Source organism: Castanea sativa, chromosome 9 (genome assembly GCF_040712315.1).
Source record: "Castanea sativa cultivar Marrone di Chiusa Pesio chromosome 9, ASM4071231v1".
NCBI lineage: Eukaryota > Viridiplantae > Streptophyta > Magnoliopsida > Fagales > Fagaceae > Castanea > Castanea sativa.
Window position 1 is genome coordinate 21,875,904 of NC_134021.1, and position 23,097 is coordinate 21,899,000.

Below are 23,097 nucleotides of genomic sequence, written 5' to 3' on the forward strand. Positions count from 1 at the left end.
AACAACAAATTAGGGGGGGTTTTTTGGGGTAAGCAACGAGGGCTTGTCATAAACTATTTTATAATTATATTCATCAATGGATTATTCAATAATTCCACTTTTGAGGACAGTTAAGGCAGTTCAGCTTTGGTACATTGTGAATAACTCAGCCATAGTTACAATTTGGAGCCTTATGGACAAGGGAAGAATGACTTTTTGCTGAGGAAGTTTACTCAGTGTTTAAATTCTCACACAACACTGTACAGCCTGGAATTATAATCTCACCACAAAGGACTGCTACTACAAGCTTTTCCTTCTACCCTCTTTATTTCAATACTCAAATTTGTTCACGGAGGAAGACTTGGAGACTACAAAGAGTAAGGTTCTGGAAGCAGAAGGGGTGCACTCTTTGCAGTACTTATCCAAAAGCATATCCAAGCACCCAGTCTTTAACATATTTTCCTCAGCTGTTGATGCTAGAAAGCAAGTCGCTGCTGTCAAGATTGTTCTCCACATTTCTTTCCACCACTGGGGGAGAAGCAGACTGAGCCCTTTGTGCAGCCATATTTAATCGTAAAGGCCGCCCTTCAACCTCCTAATTCCACAATTACATAAAAACAGGTTTTTATTGTTTAATCATTAGAACGATTCACTTTTGTAAATTCAGTAGCCAAGATTATCTTACCACTCCGTTCATGGAACCCAATGCAGATTCTGCATCCTCGGCAGTTTCAAAAGAGACAAACCCAAAACCACGAGATCTTCCTGTGTCTCTCTGATAAATCACTTTGGCACTCAATAGACCTCGCTGATCTGCAAAAGCATCTCTTAGACCCTGGGAAGTGAGGCCCCAACCAAGGTTACCAGCATAGATCTTGTGAGGGCTGTCTATATAGCTTCTGTTGCTGCCCCACACCTTTGGTCCCATTACTTCCCTTTCACCTCCCTTTGGCACTTCTGGGAAGTTCACCTTAACAATTCGGCCTCCAACTTGCTGTCAAACCATCAGAATCATTACGAACAACATTAACTTTCTCCTCTCTTCATGTGTTCTTAAATTTTGTAAGCTTCTGTGAATTATTTTGACAGTTTCTACTTTAAAGTTCATGTTGAAATTGGAAACCTATCACGCAGCCATCCACACATACACATACACATACACATACAATTTTAAGTTGAGATTAAATTCTATAAATACGTGGTATAAAACCCATGTTTTACACATTCAATTTCAATATGCCATATCATCTTATCACATATTTAAGAATAAACACAATCACACTCAATCAATTCTAATACTCATATATAAATCCAATCAAATTGGGAATTTATTGAAATGTTATTAGGTGTGGTAAGATGTATTAAATTTTAAGTAAAATGTTGATGTGACAATCACTTATTGGATGGTGTAAAACATGAGTTCTACACCCCATCCTTATAGAATTTAATCTCTTTTAAGTTAATCCTTTGTTTTATTCATATGCAAATATTTGCTAACTTTCATATATTGGTATACTTTTTTTCATCTGCAAACTCCACACACGCAAACACAAAAACAACTTTACTGAGAAAAGAACGATATCGCTATAGTTGATTGAGGCTCTATTGAGTTTATGTGTATGTTTGGATTGCACTGAAAAATTACTTTGCTCTGCGTTTGGCATATTTCTGTGGGTCTTATGTACTGTTCACGGGACTCACAAGTATGGATTTAAGCAAAAACAACTTTAAAACTGGGTCGCATGGTACTATTCACATATTTAAAAATTATTTTGTTACAATGTTTTCAGTTTTCAGCAATAAGCGGTATCTAAACAGACCTTATATGTGCTCAGGTTGCAGGGTATAGCTTACATGAGTTATTTTCAATTAAACATAATTTTTTTTTTCAAAAAAATCATCCAATTTGGACTGCTTTCACTGAGAACAACATGACTTATTCTACAGCCTGTAGGTGTGTCACAAGCATGGTTGGACAGGAAATAAATTTGAGAAAGAACCACTGGGTGTTGAAGCCATTTAATGACAAAGGTAGAATTCTATTGACCATCCATGATTCTATTAGCTACAACTAATGGCAATACAGAAAGCCTCTATCCTGGTATGGTAACCACCTTACTATAAATCCAAGTAATTCTACTATTCTAGCAAGTAGTTCAGACAAATTGAGCATTCCTAGCTTCAACATGGTGCTACTGCAATCAATGTTATAGTTGCACTACAAACAAATGCAAAAAACTCTATTAATCTACTAACTATAGGAATAGGTGACAAAAAAGAATAATGCTAAATGTGGGCTAGTTTCTAATAATAAATTTGTAACCCAAAGGAATTAAAACTCAGATAATCTTTATAAATGTTACTACTTACAGAACCATCAAACATGCGAATTGCCTCTTTAGCTTCTTCAACACTTCCCATTGAAACAAAGGCGAACCCTCTACTCCTGTCTGTAACTCGATCATATACAACCTAAATGAAACCCAACACAGCCAACAAACATCCTAAGATCACATTGGAGAAAATAATGGCTGAAAGTGAAACAAGAAGATTGAGAGAATCACAAACCTCGACAGAAACCACATGTCCAGCCTGTTCAAAAATCTCAGCCAATTGGGCAGAAGTCATAGAATATGGCAAATTCCCCACGTACAACCTCCTTTCTTCATTAGACCCAAATACCTTTTGCTCTCCTTCTTCTTCTTCTTCTTCTTGATTTTCACTGAATTCTGCTTCTGGGTCTTGTTGTTCTGTGCTTTGGCTCTCCTTTTCGGTTTCTAAGTCGTCGAATGAAGCCACAGCACGGTGAAAGTGTGGCAGAGAGATGAGAGGTAAAGGAGGGAAATTGTAGAGGTGGGTTTTGAGGTTAAGGGGTTTTAGAGGTTTGGGTTTTGATGGGTAGTGAGTGTGAGTGTGAGTGGGGATGGGAGAGTGAGGGAATGAGAGGTTGTTGCAGAGTGAGGAGGAAGAAGCTGTGGTTGTAGCAGCAGCCATGGAGAAGAGGGATGAGGCTGACATTATTGTCAAAGATACTTTTACTTTTTCATATGTATGGGAACGAAGCTAAGCTATTTCAATGTCGAAAGGCATTCAGGAAAAGAAAGAAAGAAGGGCTTGGTATTTGACACAGAGGAAAACCAGATGGAATGAAATCATGGATAAGGTTGGTTTGGTCTTGGAAATTTGTGTGTGTTTTGGTGGGTGGTGTTGAACAGTTGAAGCTGCTGGGCTGGGCTGGGAAAATAGGAATGAAGTGTCTCCAGAGTTTTTCTAGTGCAGTCCAGTAAGTAATAATAACTTGTTTGCTGTGCTCCATTCCATATTGTTTGCTGCTTGGTGCTTACCAATATATCCTTGTCTTTTATTTCACTTTTAATTATCTTAAAAGTTAAAACATTGAGAAAAATATAAAAACGCCACATAAAGGTATTGTGTATAATACTTACTCTTTTGTGGTATGTTTTCCGTGTAAACTGTTAATTGTGTAACACATAATTTTTTGAGTGTTTTTTTTAATATTAAAATTTTAATAAGAAAATTATAAACTTTATTCAAATGGAAAAACAAAGGTTACATCTTATTAGAAAAGAGCTTGCTCTAAGAAGCAAGGATTCTCTTCAATCTAGGTTAATAAATTAACAATTAAAAGCACGTTTTGCTAACAAATATGCTGGTCTATCCCCTTGTCTCCATACATGAAAAAACTCAGCTCTTTGAAATTTATAGAGATAAGACAAACCTTCCAATTAGAATAACTCAACACAGAATAAGGTAGAGATTCTTGGTATGATAGAGTAACTCCAATTATGCCCATGGTAGTAGTACGAAGTCTACTAACACCCATTATGGACCATGAACAGGGTAATGATTACAATTAAAGAGCAACATGTATCTTCATAACTCCTAATTGAGAAATTCTAGGATCACAAAATTTACTGATAGAATCATGGCTAATAAATAGAATGACAAAATAATTACTTAGTTTTTTTTTGTTGTGTTTCCACCATTGGTAGGCTACCGAGTTTAGATTCATATTTGTCACCTTTAAAAAAAATGTTTGAATTTTGCCTTTATGTGTTCAAAATCCAAATCACATAAAGTGTGATTGATCACTAGGTGGTCTAGGGGCCCATCATATATTTGTTGTGTTTGGTGTTATAACCTAGTCAATTGTTAGCCCATGGGTCTTAATCAAGGGCGGAACCACATAGAAGGTCCAAAATTCTCAAATATTAGATTTTTACCATTATATTTAGCTAAAATTTTCAAAATATATATGGTTACCCCCTAAACTTCTCAAATATTAGATTTTTACCCCCAAATTTACCTAAAATTTACAAAAAGATACATGATTGCGCCCCCTCCTCCCCTCCCCCCACAAAAAAATTCTTCATATTTCTTGTACGACAATTTAAAATTGGTTCATTTTTTTATATTTATTATTATCATGCCCCCCTATTCTTAAAATTCCAGTTCCACCCCTAGTCTTAGTAAATGGTAGTTACTCTTTTAGTATTTTTGGGAATAATATTTCCAAGCATTCCTGTATTTTTAGGAATAATATTTTTGGTAAAGTTGTTGCCATGAATTGGTAAAGAGAGGATGGAGAAAGACAGGAATAGAGCCATAATTTTATCAATAAAAGGCTAAATGAACTAAAGAATTTTGACCATTTAAGAAAAAAAAAAAATACTATTCAAAACTAAATTAATAAAAAAAAAAAACTAGCATCTATTCAGTTTTAACAAAGGATACAAAATAATTGTTTTAATACATTTCAACCCAATTATTTATAATCTATTAATATGAAATTCAACATTTAAAAAAAAAAAATTCCAAAAACCATCTATTATTGATTTTGTAATAAATTTCACAACAATTTCTCTTTCGATATGCAAAATCAAGGAGTCTGTTATAAAATAATCTTTCATTTTGTTAGTTTTGACAATATTTATAATGGAAAATGATCATTTTGTAATAGAAAAAGTTTAGCTTCAAACCAATACTGGTAATATCTACCTCTAACCCATTATGTGGCGATTGAATAAACTATTTATGTGTGATTTTAATCATGTGATTGTTTTAATGAGTCATATGACTTGTTTAAATAATACACATGAATAATCTTAAAAATCGTCATGTAATGGATGTGAAGAAATTCCTTCAATTTGAAGGTAAAAGTTGTCATTTTGTAATTTGTAATGAACACTAAAAGAATAAGTGTGTCTGTATATAATCACTTTATAAGTACAATCACTTTATAAACAAGTCGATGATATTTTTTGGTTTTAAAAATTATTGGCATAATTTGAAAAAAGAATTGAATTTTTTTTATTTATTTTAAAGTTTGAATCCTGGACTACATTATGCTCAACGGTGATATTCTATTTTCTGGTTTTTCATGATATGTAAAATCTTGTAGATAAAACTTGTTTCCCAACATTAGCTTTTTCTATGTCGTGTGCGTCTGAAAAATGTTTTCTTTGCAGTAAGTAAAGCATTTTATTCCTTTTTTTTTAAATTTTTTTTTCTGATTTTTTTGGATAAGCACTTTAGTGGCTGTAACAAGATGAATGACATCAAGACCTCAGATATAAAACATAGCATGAACCGTGAAGGTTGACAATCATATTTATTATCTCATTTATATGTCCAAAATTTTTCTAACTAAATAATTAATTAGTGTTAACAAATACTTAAAAAAAACACAAATAAAAAAAATCAAAGACAAAACACCCAAACAATTCTTTAGGGGGAGTAAAACAATATGGTAGTACTCAAATCTCAAAATGCTAAAATTTTAACTTTGGATCCCAAAAAACAAACAATTAAAGTGTCATACCAATCACAAATGTGCCTTAGATGGTCAACTGACTATTTTATTTGTTTGGGCTAATATTTAATTTTGGGGGACCAAATATAATTTTCTAGATCCATAGTTTCAAATTATATTATAGGGTATAGTGCAAAATTAACCCTCTAACTTTTTTCAGATTTCATTTCAGTCCTCTAACTTTGCTTTTATTTATTTCAGTCCTCTAACTTTGCTTTTATTTATTTCAGTCCTCTAACTTTCAAGTTTATTCAATTAAGGCTTTTTCATCAACTTTTGTTATATGTTGTGGATAATTTTTCAATTTTATAAATTTTTCTTCAAATTTTTTAAATTAAAAAAATTCAATTAATGATTGAAAATTTATTTCCAGATTTTTTTTCAAAAAATTTTAACAAAAGTTAACGGAAATGTCTTAATTGAAAAAATCTGAAACTTAGAAAACTAAAATGAACAAAAGCAAAGTTAGAGGACCGAAATGAAATTTGAAGAAAGTTAAAGGGTTAGTTTTGCATTTTAGCCTATATTATATTTATAAATTTTTTTTATAAAAAAATTATGGGAGGGTGGTCCCCTTGGTCGAGAGAGAGAGAGAGAGAGAGAGAGAGAGAGAGAGAGAGAGAGAGAGAGAGAGAGAGAGAGAGAGAGAGAGAGAGAGAGAGAGAGAGAGAGAGAGAGTAAATAAAATAAAAATAGGTGGTTTATTTTTATTTTAAATAGTAATGTATTATATTTTTAATAATAAATTTAATAATTTTTTTTCTTTATAATTTCTTATAAATATGAATTCTAAAAAATAAAAAAACTAAGTCGTTCTATAAAGTTTAGTGTCGGTTTGGGAATAACTTATTTAACTTTTGTTGAGAATTTTTTTTGCTAAAAGTGTGCTAAAATATACTTATACCTTAAAAAAAATTGAAAAAGTAAGAAAAAAGCGGAAAAAGTAAGGTTTTAAAAAACCAAATAGATAAAGCTAAAAGCTAAAGTTGATGCCAAACAGGCTCTTAATAACATAGTTTTGTGGACAGAAGGATTACATACATTAAAAACTTAATTAATAAGTTAACGGATGAAATGGAAAAAAAAAAGTAAAATTATAGGGATAAAAAATGAAAATAGGTTAAAGTTAGAGGTACAATTTATTATTTATACTTTAGAATTTTTCTTTTTAGTTATTTTGAAGACATCACCTAAAATTGATAGGAGATAACTAATGAGGGTGACATTGAGTTTAGAAAAATAAAAAACTTTTGAAAGATTAAATAATTTATATAGCGTATTCATAAACTAAACATAAAGATCTTACCTTTGGACATATTTCATTTATTTACTCTTTTTTATTAAACGAAACTTGTGCATAATTATATCCTACAACATCCAAGTTGTTAGGCATTAAATTTAAGAAAATCTAGATGTTGGAAAATATTAGATGTCCTAAAAGCATACTATGTTAAGGTTTCTTTTATTATGCTTTTTTTTTTCCTCTTCCAACCTAATAGGATTGGATTGAGGGTTAAGGAACAAACTTTTCATTAAATTATCCCAATAATAAAAATAATATTCTACTAGGTTTGAAGTGGCATTGGACTATCAATCATTAATGGTGAACAGTACGTAGCTGCAAAAAGTCATGGGTCAAGCCTTGATGATGACTATGATATATATATATATGGGTGGCACTGAGCATGCTGGTGAAACGTGTGGGTCACAATCAAACACGTTTCAATTTTTTTTTTTTTTTTGGGTGTGTGATGAGTTATATTGCTTACCGGCAGGCTTGATGCATTTGGGCATAAGTTGAAATTGATTATCTTATTTTAAAATTTAAATGTAAAATTACTACTAATTAATATAACTTATGTAGAATTTTATTTTATTTTTTTAGAAATTTTATAGACAGAAAAATTTTGATAATTTTTCATATTTATTGATGTGGCAGATTGATAGTGGTAAGTAAAAAAGTGGTGTTAGTAGTAGACTTATATGAGAACTAGTAAAAGTTTGCTAACTAAACTCTAATTATTATTATTATTATTTAGAAATGCAACATTTACAATGTTTTTTACAACAAATCCTAGGTTTTAAGTTGTTTTTTGTTTTCTATTTGAAAATATCACTATAATTATTTTTTTGTCATCAATATCAGGCTGTAACAACCTGCTACTTAGCATAAGTTGTGAAAAATATTGTGAATGTTACATTTTCCTATATTTTTTATTTTGTTTTCACCTTGTAAAAAGATAATATCTTATTTATTGATTTAAAATTTGGAGGCCTTTTTTTTTTACTTGGAGCTTTAGGCGCCCTCATCTCTTGCTCTAGCATTCAGCCGACCCTGCTTACAGTTGCTGATTGCTACTCTGATTTTGATCGATGTGATGATTCATGACGATGAAGAAACTTTTTATTAAAGGTCATTTTTATTCAAACAATAATGTAGTTAGCCCACCCGACATGAAAACTGACCTGGATCCTTCGAGTGCGACTTAGTATTGCACCATTGATTAATTTATTTACTTTTGTATGCTAGTTTCATAGTACGACTGGTTTTTTATTTATTTATTAATTTTTTTATAAAATTTTTATAAATGTTTTAATTGTATATTCTAAATTGTCCCTAGCAAGGACAAAAAAAAAAAAAAAAAACCGTTGTAGTAGTTATTCTTGCCTAATATTTAGTAACTTTTAGGAATATTATTCATGGAAGAGACTAATGAAATCATTGTCATGGCTGTTTGGTATCCTGTAATTTTCGGTAGCTTTTGCAAGAAAAAAAAAAAAAAAAAAAAAACAAACAAAGAAAAAAAAGTAGCTGAAAACTTAAAATGGCGCAAAACAGTGAAGAAAGAGTTAATAATCTACAATGTGTTCAAGAAATAATTAGCTTCAGATATGGTATATTAAAAAGACCTTTGAGATTTTATTGATGAATACTTTGTAGTGTTATTGGTATCACAGTTTTGGTTACTTTACTGTGACTTTCAGCTGGACAAGTCTGATGGGCTTCCTTCATATGAATGGTGGAGTAGGCAAATATTTCTGCCTATACCATGGCCTAATCTTGAAATGGCATCAAATCCCAGTTTCCAAATTCTTGGTTAAATACAAATAATTGGCCATCCTTTGAAATCAACCAACTACATTCAGTCTGGCAACGGTTAGAGTACCATTCATATGAATAAGCAACAAAATGATGCCAATTTGAGTTATCCCATTGCACATCACAGTAAAACAATGTGGTGCCCCAAATATTCACAGAGAATTTCCATTCCACCTCCAACCCATCTGGAACAGCAAGATAACCGAGATCATTATCGTGTGATTGACAGTGGATGTTCATGATCAAACCAGATCCTAGCTTGTTCACTACTCTAACACGAACTTTTCCTAAGACGATGAATCTTGATAAGCCAAAGAGCAGCAAGAGTAGAATGGAGATATTCCTCATGTTACTTTGCTATTTGTTTCATTTTTGTTTTGCTATCAGTGTTCTTAAATGAATAGCTAGTTCTTTGTAGCCACATTCTAACTCCCAAGCAAAGCACATGACAAGCTACCTACCTCTCTTTTCATATTTGTTTATGTACACATTAACTGTATTGTTGTTATTTACCTTTGGTTATTTGAAAAGTAAGACTATGAAAACAACACCTTTGGTTAGTTAAAAAGAAAGATTATGAAGCCAAGTGGGTAACATTACTTTCCTGTGGGGGTGTCTTTAGTTCTAATGAAAGCCCAAGCTAAAAAAAGTTCCTTTCAGCCAAATTAAGAATAAGGAAAGAAAATTAAGTAGCTCACACAATATAACAACTGATCCTATACATTAGAAAAGAAAGTAGATAAATTTAAATTAGACTATTGGAAATACGGCATAGGAACAGAGTTCAAGGAGGGACAGAAGGTTTCTCCATCTCATTATATCAAATTAACCATAGGTCTAGCTCCTCTGTAGTTTGGCTGCTGACAAATCACAACGTAATTCTCAGCATGCAAATATGAAGGAACCCTTCAATCAATCAATTTTACTAAAAAAACAGGAGGTCAATCTTCAACTTCAATGAAAATGGCAACCTACTGTTATGTAATATCATAACATGGCACATTGCAATTGGCCACATGGTGAATCGAGAAGCTCTTGCTACAGTTGTATGATTTAATAACACAAGCACCACCAAGTTCTAGGGTAATGCATTGTGGTTCCACATATAGACATACTACATAAACACAAAGTTCTACAATACATCACTCCATAAGTCAGGTAAATAGACATACTACATTTTAAACATCAGAATTTCTAACCCCCTTACGCCAGCAAGGGCAAGGAAAAGAAAAAGACTACCTCAAAACAGCTGAGCCAAGGATGATTTGCCTTCGTCGCAACCATATGGGAAAGACTATCGTTCCAGAGGAAACCAGTTGCAATCTCCAGGATCAGAACAAAGCTTCTCCATCTGGTCGCTGCAGGTATGGGGATTGGTATACTTAAAACCAACTCCACTTCATACCTTGATATATCAGACTGTGAGGTTACAGCAGTTATCTGGTGCTGTAACCCACTTAGGCATAACAAGGCCACGCCCACCATCGATCAGATCTGCAAAAGGGTGGGCTGGAGGCATGAGATGGTTGATTTGAAAGCGATCAAGATCTCCCCTACAGAACATACTAGTGACCCCTGACCCAGATATATTTGAACCACTGCCTTTGGCATCCTTTGATGAGATAAAGGTACCGCTATCAGACTGAAGGACTTCAGAACTCTGAGAACCAGTGCCCTGAGAGAGTTGTCCATCACCAGTTTTAATCACTTCAGTTCCGCTTTTTTCTTTGTTCGTATTCTTTGTGTTCAAGAAACGGCCACCACATCCCCTTGGTCTGCGCTTTGCATGGAGATGACGCGATTCATGCATATATGGCTGTAAAACAAACACAATACCTAAGTATTACAACTTGACTACTGGTTAACCATATCTGCATTTTCATGTAAAGAAAGATTTTTGAACATGGAAGGAAAGCTTAGACTTTAGACCATATATAACTAGTCGCAAACCCACGCAAGGCATGTGAATCAATAATTATTTTGTAGTTATGGTATAATATATAATTTTTTCTTTAAATTATGTGGAAATTAATTTTTTCTCAAAAAAATTAAATAATTTCTAAAATTATTTTTCATTTATCTATCCCAAAAAATATATTATCGTTTTATTATTTGGATTTTTTTATTGATATTATATATTCATTTTTTAGACAGTTCATATTTTGCTAAATTATGTTATTGTGCATTATATTTTCTTAATTTTTTTTCCTATACAATTAAACTGTTTAAATTTCAAATATATTAATCAAAATTTTCATTCTCTTAAAAGAGATTATCATATTTATAATTTTTCGTATCGTATGAGTAACTTCGACTATTGATTGAATTTTGTTTACTAATATAGTTACATAAGATGAAACTACATATTTCTCAAAAATTCCTAGGAGATTATACCATATTATAAATTTAATATTTAAAATAATATGGAGAAAAAAAAAGTAGACTTTATTTCTAAAATTGAACACTTCACCTATTGAAATGAAAGAAAATAATTTACATAACAACGTAAAGACAATTTCCTTAAAAAAAAAAAAAAACAACGTAAAGAGAACGTGAGCTAACAAAAAAAAAAAATTTGACTACATACACTTTCACTTATTAAGATTTAATTGCCTTTAACTAGACCATCGTATTACATTTATTGTTGCCACGCTCCTATTCACCCTTCTCATCTACCACATCATTGGCTACATCATTATTCTTTTTATTATCTATTTTTTACTTTTACTTTTTTGACAATATTAAACATATAAATATATTGGTTTTACAAATTCATTTTAGACCGTTTTAACGTTACATATTCATCTATTTTATTTTTGATGTTATAACTAAATAATAAATCAATGAAAAATTAAAACAAAAATATTGTCTATACATATTCATCTTGGGCGGTTTTAATAGTTTTTTTTTTGTTGTTGTTGAGAAACACACACACACACACACACACACACATATATATATATATATTGGGCGGTTTTAATAGTTTTTTTTTGTTGTTGAGAAAAAAAAAACACACACACATATATATATATATATATATAGGGGAAGGGAGATGAGATAATGGAATACACTCATATGCCAGCACCAAAACTGCATGCGGCAGTTAGTGTCTCGGAGCAAGTGATAAACCTTTTCTCAATATCACACCTTACTGATGTAGGATGACTCAACAACACTGAGTATCTTTTTTTTTTTGTGTTGAGAAACACACACACACAAACACACACACATATATAGGGGGAGGGGGAGGGGGATGAGATAAGAGAATACACTCACATGCCAACACCAAAATTGCATGCGGTAGTTAGTGTCGCGGAGCAAGTGATAAACTCTTTCTCAATATCATACCTTACCGATGTGGGACGGTTCAACAACACTGAGTATCTTTTTTTTTTTTTGTCGAGAAATACACACACACACACACACACACATATATAGGGGAAGAGGATAAGATAAAGGAATACACTCACACGCTAACATTAAAACTGCATGCGGCAGTTAGTGTTGCGGAGCAAGTAATAAACCCTTTCTTAATATCACATTTTACCGATGTGGGACGACTTAACAACACTGAGTATTTTTTTTTTTGAGAAACACACACACACAGGGGAAAAAGGATGAGATAAGGAAATATACTCACATGTCAACACCAAAACGGCATGCGGCAGTTAGTGTCGCGGAGCAAGTGATAAACCTTTTCTCAATATCACACCTTATCGATGTGGGGAGGTTTTAATAGTTGATAGACACATTTAAATACACAACCAATATTGTATTTTGATATAAATTCAAAATCTCATTTACAAAATAACTAAGTATAATGTCAAAAAAAATCAAACAAAAGTTATAAGAGGAAGAGAAAAGACTTGTAATGGAAAGCTAAAAGTAAAAAAAAGAAAAACACACACACAAACACACTACCAAATCATATTAACCCAAAATAGTATTATAAAAAAAATAATGATTCATCAACCTAAAGTAAAGTTGCAAAAAATAAATAAATTATATATATATATATATATAGAGAGAGAGAGAGAGAGAGAGAGAGAGAGTAATTACCTTTTTTGGGAGATAAATAGAAAATAAAATGAGAAGAAGAAGCATCAAAATAAAAAATATATTTATGAGTCAAACACTAAATTATCCAAGTCATGCTATATAATAGAATAACATTATATTCTTGTAAACTATTTTTATATGCAATAGGATAACATTTAACAATCATAAAAAAGAAAAAAAGATAATAACTTAAAAACTCAAAACACAAAACCAAATTGTATCAACCCAAATTAGAATTCTAAAAAACACATAAATTCATCAATCTAAAGTAGAGGTACAAAAAATAAAAATTCACATAAAAATAAAACATGAGAGTGAGAGAGAGAGTAATAACCTTTTTCATGTGGAAAAATATGTATAGAATGAGAGAAAGAATAAAAAATTTATAGTAATAGAATGGGGATAAGAAGAGCCAAAATAAAAAGAAGAGGAAGGGGTAGATGAAGAGTGACATTAAGGTTGTGAGTAGTGGAGAGATGAAAAGTTAATTAAAGGGACATTATGGTTTGAAATAGTGAAGAAAAATGGTTGGAAATAGGTAGATGATGTGGCCATTGATGTGGCTCAAAAGAAGCGTAGCAATTATAAATGCTACGTTTCAGTTTTTAGATATATATATATATATATATATATATATATATATATATATATATATATATATTTGCAGAAAGTAACGATAAATATATTCCACTGAAGAAATTTCTATAGGCCAACCAAATTTTCTATAGATTGTCATAATAAATCTGATTTGTTGCCCACAGAGAACTTGATAGCTTCATAGCTGAGATGGTCAAAACTTTTTACTTTTGACTTAAGACTACAAAAGCTTCTGTTAGGGGTGCTTTGATGCTAGGCCAAAAATATATAGCACAGAGACTTGCAAAGTGGGAATGGAAGGAATGAAAGATAAGTCCTGTTCAACCAATTCTACCACAACATTTAATCTTCACATTGCTACAGAACATAAAAAGAGAAACATTGAGATGGAAAATAAGGTGTCATACTTTACGAGCTCTTGTCAATTTATTCTCCATTAAGGCCTTTGCACGGGACTGCCGGCGCCTGATAATCCCATGGTACTGCTTAGCATTAACATATATAGGTCCATCATCAGTTGCCATGTTCATAGGCAGCAGCATAACACGGCCCTAGTCATTTTTAATGGATAGGAATGTGAATCAGTAAATACTGCTACACAAACAGTTGTAGCGGATCATCAATAAGAAGTAGCATAATTTTGGCCCTTTTTAATTGATTTATTTTTTATCAAGAATAAAGCATGACTCAAGCAGAGGAATTCTGTTGCAAAGAATATATCGTCCTTATTTCTCTAACAGTGTCTGCGTACACTGGTCGCAGGTGGCACTACCACACACCAGAAAATGTGCTTGAAAGAATACATAAACATTAATAAGGATATAGATTGCTTCTTTCCTTATTTCTAATGTTATATGTGACTTTTTCCTCTTTCACTTTCCTACTATGTCACAAACCAGACCCTTAATGCAATTGTTTTGCCAAGGATAACAATTGATTTATTAAGGTAAGCATGAACTGGAATTACTCAAATAACCAGGCATATTTTTGGTTAGCTAGGAGAAATAAATCTCAATATTGGCAAGAAATGTAACTCTCAACAATTAATTAGATAGGAGAAATGAAGAGAGACAAACCGAAATTTGAGGTCCACAATTTGGGAAGACTCCATAACATTGGTCAGCGTAAGGATACTTTGCACAGATCTACAGATTTAGTCCAGAAACAATTAGCTGTAAGTTACCACTCAGTGAAAATGAGCTAAATTAGAATATTATGACAAATAAGTGTAACGTGAAAGAAAAATTTTACCATAGGCTGACTAAATCCTAGCTCAAAGCGACCTCGATATGCTGACAGAGATGATTGGAGAGAAATGGTTGCCTGAGGTTTTTGCCCATCCCCTGAACTTTTGCAATTATCTGTATAAGAAACCTCTTGGTTGGTTAACAACAGTCAAATTGCAGTCCCTCGTATAGAAAAAATTTCAATAGAAGTTAAACTACTGTTTGCATAGATTAGATACGGAATTGCAGTGCTATCCATTATGATCAATAATCAAAATAAGTAGGAACCAAAAGTATATTAAACCATGGAATTTTGTTAGCGTATTGGTACCTGAGAGAGATCATATTATCAATCACAAAAAAAATGGTCATAATTTTCCATAATCCTGCTTTTGAATACTACTTTCTCTCTATATATAAGAGAAGGTGGTTGGATGCTGCAATCCCAAACCTTTCCTCTACCAATCATAGACATTGAAATTTGCCTCAGAGTTACCAAATGAACAATTTTCTATGAAAAATAGTAGTTTTTGAGACCAAATCATGCCCAAATGGTTTTATAAATTGAAATATTTTATATTTACATCTCCTTTATGTTAAGAAAAAAATTGGTACCAAACCAATAAAGTTGGAAATCCGTATCCATACAAAATACAACATTTTGTTATGCCAAAGTAAATTGTTATAGATCAGGATTTAGGACAATAATAATCCACTCTAACAGCTATGTTAAAAGATTTTAAACTAATGTAGTAAAATTCAATAAGAAGCAGTTACACTTAGGCATTCAAGAATACTAGTTTACTCTTATGTTTTTGTTTTTTCTATTTCTATATAATCATGAAAGAGCAGCATATCAATTGGGCCACAAACTATCTTCACCATAAAATTCACTAGCTCACAATTACATAGCGATCTTGCCATCAGGTGTCTAAGATTCTTGAATTAGTTCACGAAGTTAATGAACATATGCAAACAGAAAGGGATGATGGACAACCAGTTTCCATAAGCAGCGTAAAGTGTGCAGAGCTATTACTCTTACTACTCCCTTGAAGGCTAGTAGCTACAAGGCACTGCCAGCTGGTTCCAGAAACATATAATTTTCAATCAAGAATGTCAGTCAATTTAAAGAAACAAAGTGGCCATCTTTGTGATGGTAAGGTACTGCCTACCATTCTTGGTGATAATTGTGTTGTAGTCTTGTAGATGATGATGAAGAATACAACCAAATAATTTATGGTATGGTTGTAAGCTTGTATCAAAACATGAGTAACTGAATTTAACAAACCCAAGAAACCTGATTGTACCAAAATGGCAGAGCCCAAAGCAAGAGATTACCAGGAAATATAGTGAATTGAGTTGTATTCCCTCTTTCTGCTCCATGTTCAGTACCCCTCCCTGCTTGTTTGTTGGCAATCAGTTGGTCTCCACCGCTTGGGAGGTCCATGGAAAAAGACTTCAATTGGCCAAACGATTCCCCATAACCCGATTGAGAAGCAAAGGAACCCCACCAAGACGATGGCAGCTGCCCCATAGAATTGTGGACAATTCCTTCATGTTCTTTGAAAAACACAGCTTGAGTAGCCATCTATGTCCTCCAAAATGGTTGCAAAGGGGTTTTGAGATTAACTGCACTTAGAATGTTCACTCTACTATCTGCAATACAACCAAAATTCACAGCTTAGTCTTGCTAACTACAAATTCAACATCATATCAACAAAGTATGAACAAAATATATATCCTACTTGTAAAACAAAGTTCTTCTAGGAATTAACTACACTATAATGCTATCCAACACATTTAATTAATCTCATATACAGTCCTGTCCATAGGAACATCCCAAAAGAAGGAATTGAACAGAAGAAAATTAAAAAACAACAATAGTAAAGAATTATTAGAAATATCCATGCATCAATCAAAACTTAATTACATGACTATGAAAATGAATACTATTTCAAAAAGGAAAAAAAAGCCACAAACGACTTTCCATGAACAGAAACCAAAATTCCAGGGAAAAATCAAGGACAAAGAAAAAAGAATACACAGAAGAACCCAATTGATAAAAGAACAAAAACAATTAGATAGATAAACAAAAAAGAAAATAGAACCCAGATTAGAGCTTCACAAAGGATTACGTCAGCACAAAACCACACGTCACAGTGAAGCATAGAAATGATAGAGAAAGTAAAAGAGTTTAACAAAGTCAAGGTTCGGATATTCCTTAAAAGATCAAGCATAAAAACTGTACGGCAAGGGAGAAAAAAAGAGTAATCAGTTTCACTCACTTCTCTTCTCTTAGTACAAAGAAGCAACTTTGAATCATCCGCTCAAACAAAGAAACCCCATTTGGTAGGAGCCATGTCTGTACAATTTCAATGCTTAAAAGAGAGAGAGAGAGACAAGGCCGATAAATGCGTACTAAGGGTAATGGAACAACACGCACTTGTCCAATAGGCCTTAACTTTCATGCAAGTTCCTTGGTATCATGTGCTATATATATAAAACTAACACACACTCTCTCTCTCACGTAGGCACAGCCACACGCACACGCACTCTTTGGTTTTCTTAATCATATAAAATTTTCACTTCTCCAAAGTGGTCCCTTACTTGGGGCCTCTTTTGTTTCCATATTTTTTAAGGAAGGGATTCGGTTAACGTGTGCTCGGGCACACTTTAACAATTTATTTTGAAAAATTTTTTTAGTAATTTTTTTTTTTTTTTTGGGAATAATGACCCAACAGTGCGATATCTATAATTAACCGCCTGCAGTCTATATGTGGTAACAAGACTGTGCCTCACCCTTTCACATTTACAAGTGGTTAACCAATTTAGAAACTTTATTTTCTCTAGGTACGCGGCTCCCAGATATAGAAATAATATTGCAATTCAACTTTTGGAGATGTTCAGTGGTCCTCTGATATGTTTGAGTTGTGTTAGGACTATCAAATATTGCATAATTTTGTGTTACAACTTGTCAAATTGTGCAACAACTCGCCACGTGGCGAGTTGTGACTGGTGAAAGAGTGTTTGTGGGCTATGTGAGGACACACTTTCACTTATCACAACTCATCATGGCCCACAAACACTCTTTCACCAGTCATAACTCGCCACGTGACGAATTGTGCCATTTTCTATGGTTCCATCATTTTCCAATATGTTTTTCCAATTTCTAATTCGCACTCTGGGTTAGCCTTTAACTCATTGAATGGGCAGGAACAAGTAGTGATTTTTCACGTTCTTCATTTATGTATTTAACAAGTACTATCATTTTTTTCGGTGCTCAAACTTAATTTTTAGTAGCTTACAGCTTTTGATACCACTTAAATCTAATTTATTTTGACTTCAGCCTTCCATGGGTATAGGAGTCTCTGTTTTAATTTTAAAATCCTAACTTATTTAAATCATTAGTTTACATAGAAATTTTTAAAGTTTTTTTTTTTTATGTATAATATATTTGAAAAATTATTATTTTACATTGTACTATTAATATAAGACTTACATTATGGACTAAATAAATGGGTACCAGGGTCGGCTGAATGGTAGAGCAAGAGATGCGGTCGTTTAAGGCCCAAGTAAAAAGAAAAAAGCTTCCAAATTTTAACCAATAGGGTTATATATAATCAATAAATAAGATATTATCTTTTTACCAGGTGAAAACAAAATGAAAAATATAGGAAAATGCAATGTCCATAATATTTTTTACAACAATTTTACAACTAATGCTAAGTAGCAGGTTGTTACAGCCTGATATTGATGGCAAAAAAATAAATATAGTGATATTTTCAAATAGAAAACAAAAAACAACTTAAATCCTAAGATTTGTTGTAAAAAATATTGTGAATGTTGCCATTCAAAAAAAAAAAAAAAAGAGTTTAGTTAGCAAACTTTTACTAGTTCTCATCTAAATTTACCACTAACACCACTTTTTTATTTACCACTATCAATCTGCCACATTAATAAGTATGAAAAGTTTTGTCAAATTTTTTCTGTCTATAAAATTTCTATAAAAAAAAAAAAAATCTACGTAGTTTATGTTAATTAGTAGTAATTTTGCATTTAAAATAAGATAATTAATTTTGCCTTAAGCCTCCAAATGCATTAAGCCGCCCCTGGTGGGTACATTGTACAATGTTATATACAAGAGCACAATGTTGTACACATTTATTTACATTGATAGTATAATATATACCAATAATTATATATTTTTATACCACTTATTTTTTAAACAATATAAAACCAATGAAAATAATTAAATAAACCCAAATTTTTTTTTTTTGGTTTTTAAGAAGAGAAAATAAACCCACTTAGCTATACTTTTAACTCATCATTTGAAGGGACTTAGAATTAGCTACTAGCTTAAGTAATAATGACAGTGGGCTGATGAACAGCTTTGTGGGGTAAGAAAAAAAAAAAGAATACAGAAAGATTAAAAAAAAATTAAAATAATGATTTGAGAAGTGTAGACTGGAGGAGTAATTAAGAACAATTAATTCGATCGGCGTAAATTCGATTATGTTAATTTTGCTTGACTAGCAGAGTCACTATTATTCATTAGAAATAATCAATTCTCTGTTACCTACCGATCATTGCATGCGCTGATGGGCTCACCTAATGATGAAGTACTAGGCCGCTCAATGAACAGTTGACCGCAGAAGGATAGTTTTAAATTTGTGATGATAAGAGTATCACAAGTCAACTAGACCTCGGAATTTAGAAATTAATTACAGTGCATGCCTCCCCGCTATGATTTTGAGCTTCTATTGAGTAATGAAGCCGGCCATTTGCTGTGGATGGATAGAGAATAAAGTGGTTGACATGTGATGTGGCTATCCATCTCAGATTTTTAGCCATTGGAGTAATTGTCATTAGACACAGAGTATGATGAACTTATACAGCTAATCAGCTTGAAGAATGAAATATTCCAAAAAAAGAAGAAGAAACATTTTATGCCGGCCAGTAATCCAACAGTGGTTGCCCGTATTGTACTTTTTTCCACAGGATACTTTCTTAATAGATCCAGATTAAAGTTGTTTCACCTCTCTCCTATATTCAGTTGTATCGATCACAGTCTTGCACCACCAGCAAAAAGAAAATATAAAAAATGTCACTACTAGTTTATTTATGAGAAATGTAGCAATCAGGGATGGTTAGGCACTTAGGCTTCCATCCACCATAATTTAAAAAATAAAAATAAAAATGATTGAACTTTCAAACAGTTATTTGGCATTAAGAACAAAAGGTCAAGTAAGATCTTATGGAAAGCAAGAACCGTAGGCAATACTGTAAAGAAAAGAATAAGGGAAATCGCATTGATCTTATTCATAGTTTTGCGAAATTACTCTACATACGTCTCCACCATTTCGAATCAAAAACTAACTTTTTAAATTGGAAATTGTTAACCACCGTTCATCCCCAAGGGACTAAAAAAGTAAAAACAAAGGTTCTAATCAATAAATCAATATCAACATCTAATAATCTATATAAAAGCAGAAGTTTTTTTTACTACAATTAAAGATGTTGGACACATAGGAAAAAACACCCCTTAAACCTTTTGCCAAGTTTATAGTTAAACCCAACCAAAAGCCCCATTGATACACCGTTTGAAAGCCTGATCATTACACCATATAAGGGAAAACTGTTAAGTTTTAGATCCCTGTAAAAACTAGATTGTTTAATTTAATTAATTAACTAAGTAAATACTTAGGTTTATTATTCAGATCTAGGTTAGAACAAAACAATCATATCATGCAAAGGAGCGGAAAAATAAATAACAAAACGATATGATGACTTAGGAAAACTAAATCGGTAAAAAACCTGGGGAGGATTTAATCTAGCTATCCTCAAGGTAAAAAGCAAATCCATTATAGAGAATCGAAGTTTACAATAAGACTTAGACCATTAACATCCTATTGCTACCACATGTAGAACTTACTGTCACGACCACGTGCAAGCTCCGAATCCATGGACTTCTTCTCTATTAGGCCTTTGCAACACAAGCACCCACACTTGTGACTCCAAGACCATCCTTGAAGGTTTAGATCATCAGCACCTTTGATGACTAGTTCTTGAGATTCTTCAAGGAATAACATCGGTAGAAGACATGAGAGAGCTTTTTGGGTACGAAACCCTAGACACAAAGGAGACACACTCTTCTCTCTCGGAAAAGCCTTATAAAAACGTGCTTAGGATTTCTTTTATATACGAGTAGTATTTTACTTGAAACCCAATACGTTTAAGTAGAGTTGGGGCTGAAATAAAATTTTGTAGATACGTGTTTCGATCGGTCGAGCCTGTCTTTCGATCGATCGAACTAGGCAAATTCTGAATTCTCTTTTTCTTAGCTTGCTTGTTCTTGGATCTTGACTTGTATTATCTTGAGCATTGTCTAATAATACCTATAGACTCTAGGATCTATATCTAGACAAATTTGTGTTCACGATTTTCCAATTGTTCTAAACTTTTAGAACTTAATGATCTCTCCTTTTGGCAATTTGTGACAAAACTTACATACAATATGAAATGCTCAAATACAAGAACAACCTATTACAATAAAATACCAAATTCCATCACAAATCCCAATCTAAGACTCCTAACCTAGAAGTTGCAAGAAGAGGTAGAAGGTCTTGATCAGAATGTACCTGTCTTTCCTGAAACACTCAAAAGAACGCATCAACGTATGTGTGGAAAGAAAGACATATAAATAATATGAAACACAAATATAAAAAAAAAATTAAAATAACTCTCCCCCTAAGTTAGATACATCAAAAACTTTTTATATTCTCCCCCTTTCAAAAACAATTTTATCTCCCCTTAAACAAAACATTTTAAAAACCTTTTTAAACAGATTCCCACATTTCATCTATTTCTCCCCCTTTTTGTCACGTATTGACAAAGACAACTCAAACAAAGAGTAAACAAAAAACATAAGCAACAAAAGTAAAGAGAAAATAGAGAATCAAGCAAACAAATGAATCCAGCTCTATAGAGAATAGAGGCAACTCCCCTTATGAACAACAAAGATTAAAAACAAGCTTCTCCCCCTATAAAAATAGGAAAAAACAAAATATGTTTTGGGAAAAACAGATTTGGGAAAAATTTAAGAGGTGGGGAAAAGTAAAAAACACAAACCAAACTCAAAAAAATTGAGGTTACACATGAACACAAACATTCTCTCTCAATAAATGCAAACTTGACACTATGTGACCCATAAACAGATGGTGTTTGAACTCAAATCAAGTAGAGAAAATATTTACACATTATTATCCATCATGTCTCTTAAGAAAAATATTTTATATAGTTCACACATAAAAATAGCATATACAAAAAAGTACATAACTGAAAAATTAATCAATCAATTTTTAAATCAAGTCGAGTACCCTATTTAGCAAAGTGTATGAATGGTATGTGTGAAAACAATGAGAGATATGACTGCAAAACTGCAAGATGGATACAAAAAAATGCTATGCATGTGAATCCTAAACATAAATGATGCATGGAATTTTTTTTTCGTCAAAAGCTTAAAAATTGAAATTTTTCCAGTTTTGATTGATCGAGCATCGATCGAATACCAATCGAGTCAAGCAAAAAACAATTATTAAAAATCAAGGGATTTTCGATCGGTCGAAAATCACATTTCATTAATCGAAATTCTAGAAATTTGAATTTTTTTAAAAACTACAAAAGATTATGCAGTAACTACTCAAACCAAGGAATTTCATGAATGAAATGCATGAGAATGAGTTTAAATGTTTTTCAAAAACATGAGTTTTCAACCTAGAACTTCCAAAAACAAAATTTTCAACCTTTTGTCCCCAAAACTCAAACATTAAACATATTTTGCATCAAAATCAAGGAAGATATAATCTTGGATGGCCAAAACAAATTCATACACAATATCATATACTAAGTTTAGCAAAGAATAACTTTGTGTAGTGTGTGTAACTAGTAATATCATGAGATACATGTGAGGTGATATATAAATAGTAATCAATCATAATTTCTACATTATTCATCACATAAGTTTGAAAGAGACTATAACCTAAAGAGTTACATCATATAACTCTCACATCTCCTAGAAAACAAGGATATTATCATTAAACTTGTGCATAGTGTTTCTTTTTTGTTTTTTGTTTTGTTTTTGAGAAAAAAGGGTTACTTTATTTTTGTTTGTTATTTACAAGCTATTCTCTCTACTTTACTTTTTTTTTTAAATAACAAGACTTCATATGAGTTTCATAAGCAACATTAATAGTAATAATAATAATAATAATAATAATAATAATAAGTTGTGTGTTGTATTTTAT

General features: G+C 32.1%; 2 protein-coding genes and 1 long non-coding RNA gene across 4 annotated transcripts; 1 reads left to right on the forward strand and 2 right to left on the reverse strand.

The window, feature by feature from the left end:
* Positions 1–43: 43 nt before the first annotated feature.
* On the reverse strand, positions 44–3,234 carry LOC142610473 (33 kDa ribonucleoprotein, chloroplastic). Its single transcript, XM_075782285.1, has 4 exons — positions 2,548–3,234; positions 2,350–2,451; positions 665–973; positions 44–574 (listed from the first exon to the last, which is right to left on the reverse strand). The coding sequence occupies exons 1-4, from the start codon at positions 2,995–2,997 to the stop codon at positions 443–445; spliced, it is 993 nt and encodes a 330-aa protein (XP_075638400.1). The 5' UTR covers positions 2,998–3,234; the 3' UTR covers positions 44–442.
* LOC142610476 (uncharacterized) lies at positions 922–8,256 on the forward strand. Its single transcript, XR_012839826.1, has 3 exons — positions 922–1,041; positions 1,927–2,010; positions 8,107–8,256. It is a non-coding gene; the product is annotated as an uncharacterized LOC142610476 (long non-coding RNA).
* A 1,428-nt stretch (positions 8,257–9,684) lies between these two features.
* On the reverse strand, positions 9,685–17,245 carry LOC142610089 (nuclear transcription factor Y subunit A-10-like). 2 transcript variants are annotated; one of them, XM_075781803.1, is made up of 6 exons: positions 17,080–17,245; positions 16,133–16,450; positions 14,820–14,929; positions 14,645–14,713; positions 13,976–14,119; positions 9,685–10,728 (listed from the first exon to the last, which is right to left on the reverse strand). In XM_075781803.1, the coding sequence occupies exons 2-6, from the start codon at positions 16,380–16,382 to the stop codon at positions 10,327–10,329; spliced, it is 975 nt and encodes a 324-aa protein (XP_075637918.1). In that variant the 5' UTR covers positions 16,383–16,450; positions 17,080–17,245; the 3' UTR covers positions 9,685–10,326. The 2 variants fall into 2 exon arrangements, with proteins under 2 accessions (XP_075637918.1, XP_075637917.1); XM_075781802.1 differs by having other exon boundaries at positions 14,820–14,944.
* Between the last annotated feature and the right edge of the window lie 5,852 nt (positions 17,246–23,097).

Coding starts and splice junctions, on each gene's coding strand:
- LOC142610089 (XM_075781802.1), bottom strand. CDS start 16,382: ATGGCTACTCAAGCTGTGTTTTTCAAAGAACATGAAGGAATTGTCCAC. Junction 14,945..16,132: donor TCAATTCACTATATTTCCTG/GTAATCTCTTGC, acceptor TAACCAACCAAG/AGGTTTCTTATACAGATAAT. Junction 14,120..14,644: donor ATTGTGGACCTCAAATTTCG/GTTTGTCTCTCT, acceptor AAAAATGACTAG/GGCCGTGTTATGCTGCTGCC.
- LOC142610473 (XM_075782285.1), bottom strand. CDS start 2,997: ATGTCAGCCTCATCCCTCTTCTCCATGGCTGCTGCTACAACCACAGCT. Junction 2,452..2,547: donor GACATGTGGTTTCTGTCGAG/GTTTGTGATTCT, acceptor GGTTTCATTTAG/GTTGTATATGATCGAGTTAC. Junction 974..2,349: donor TTCGCATGTTTGATGGTTCT/GTAAGTAGTAAC, acceptor ATGGTTTGACAG/CAAGTTGGAGGCCGAATTGT.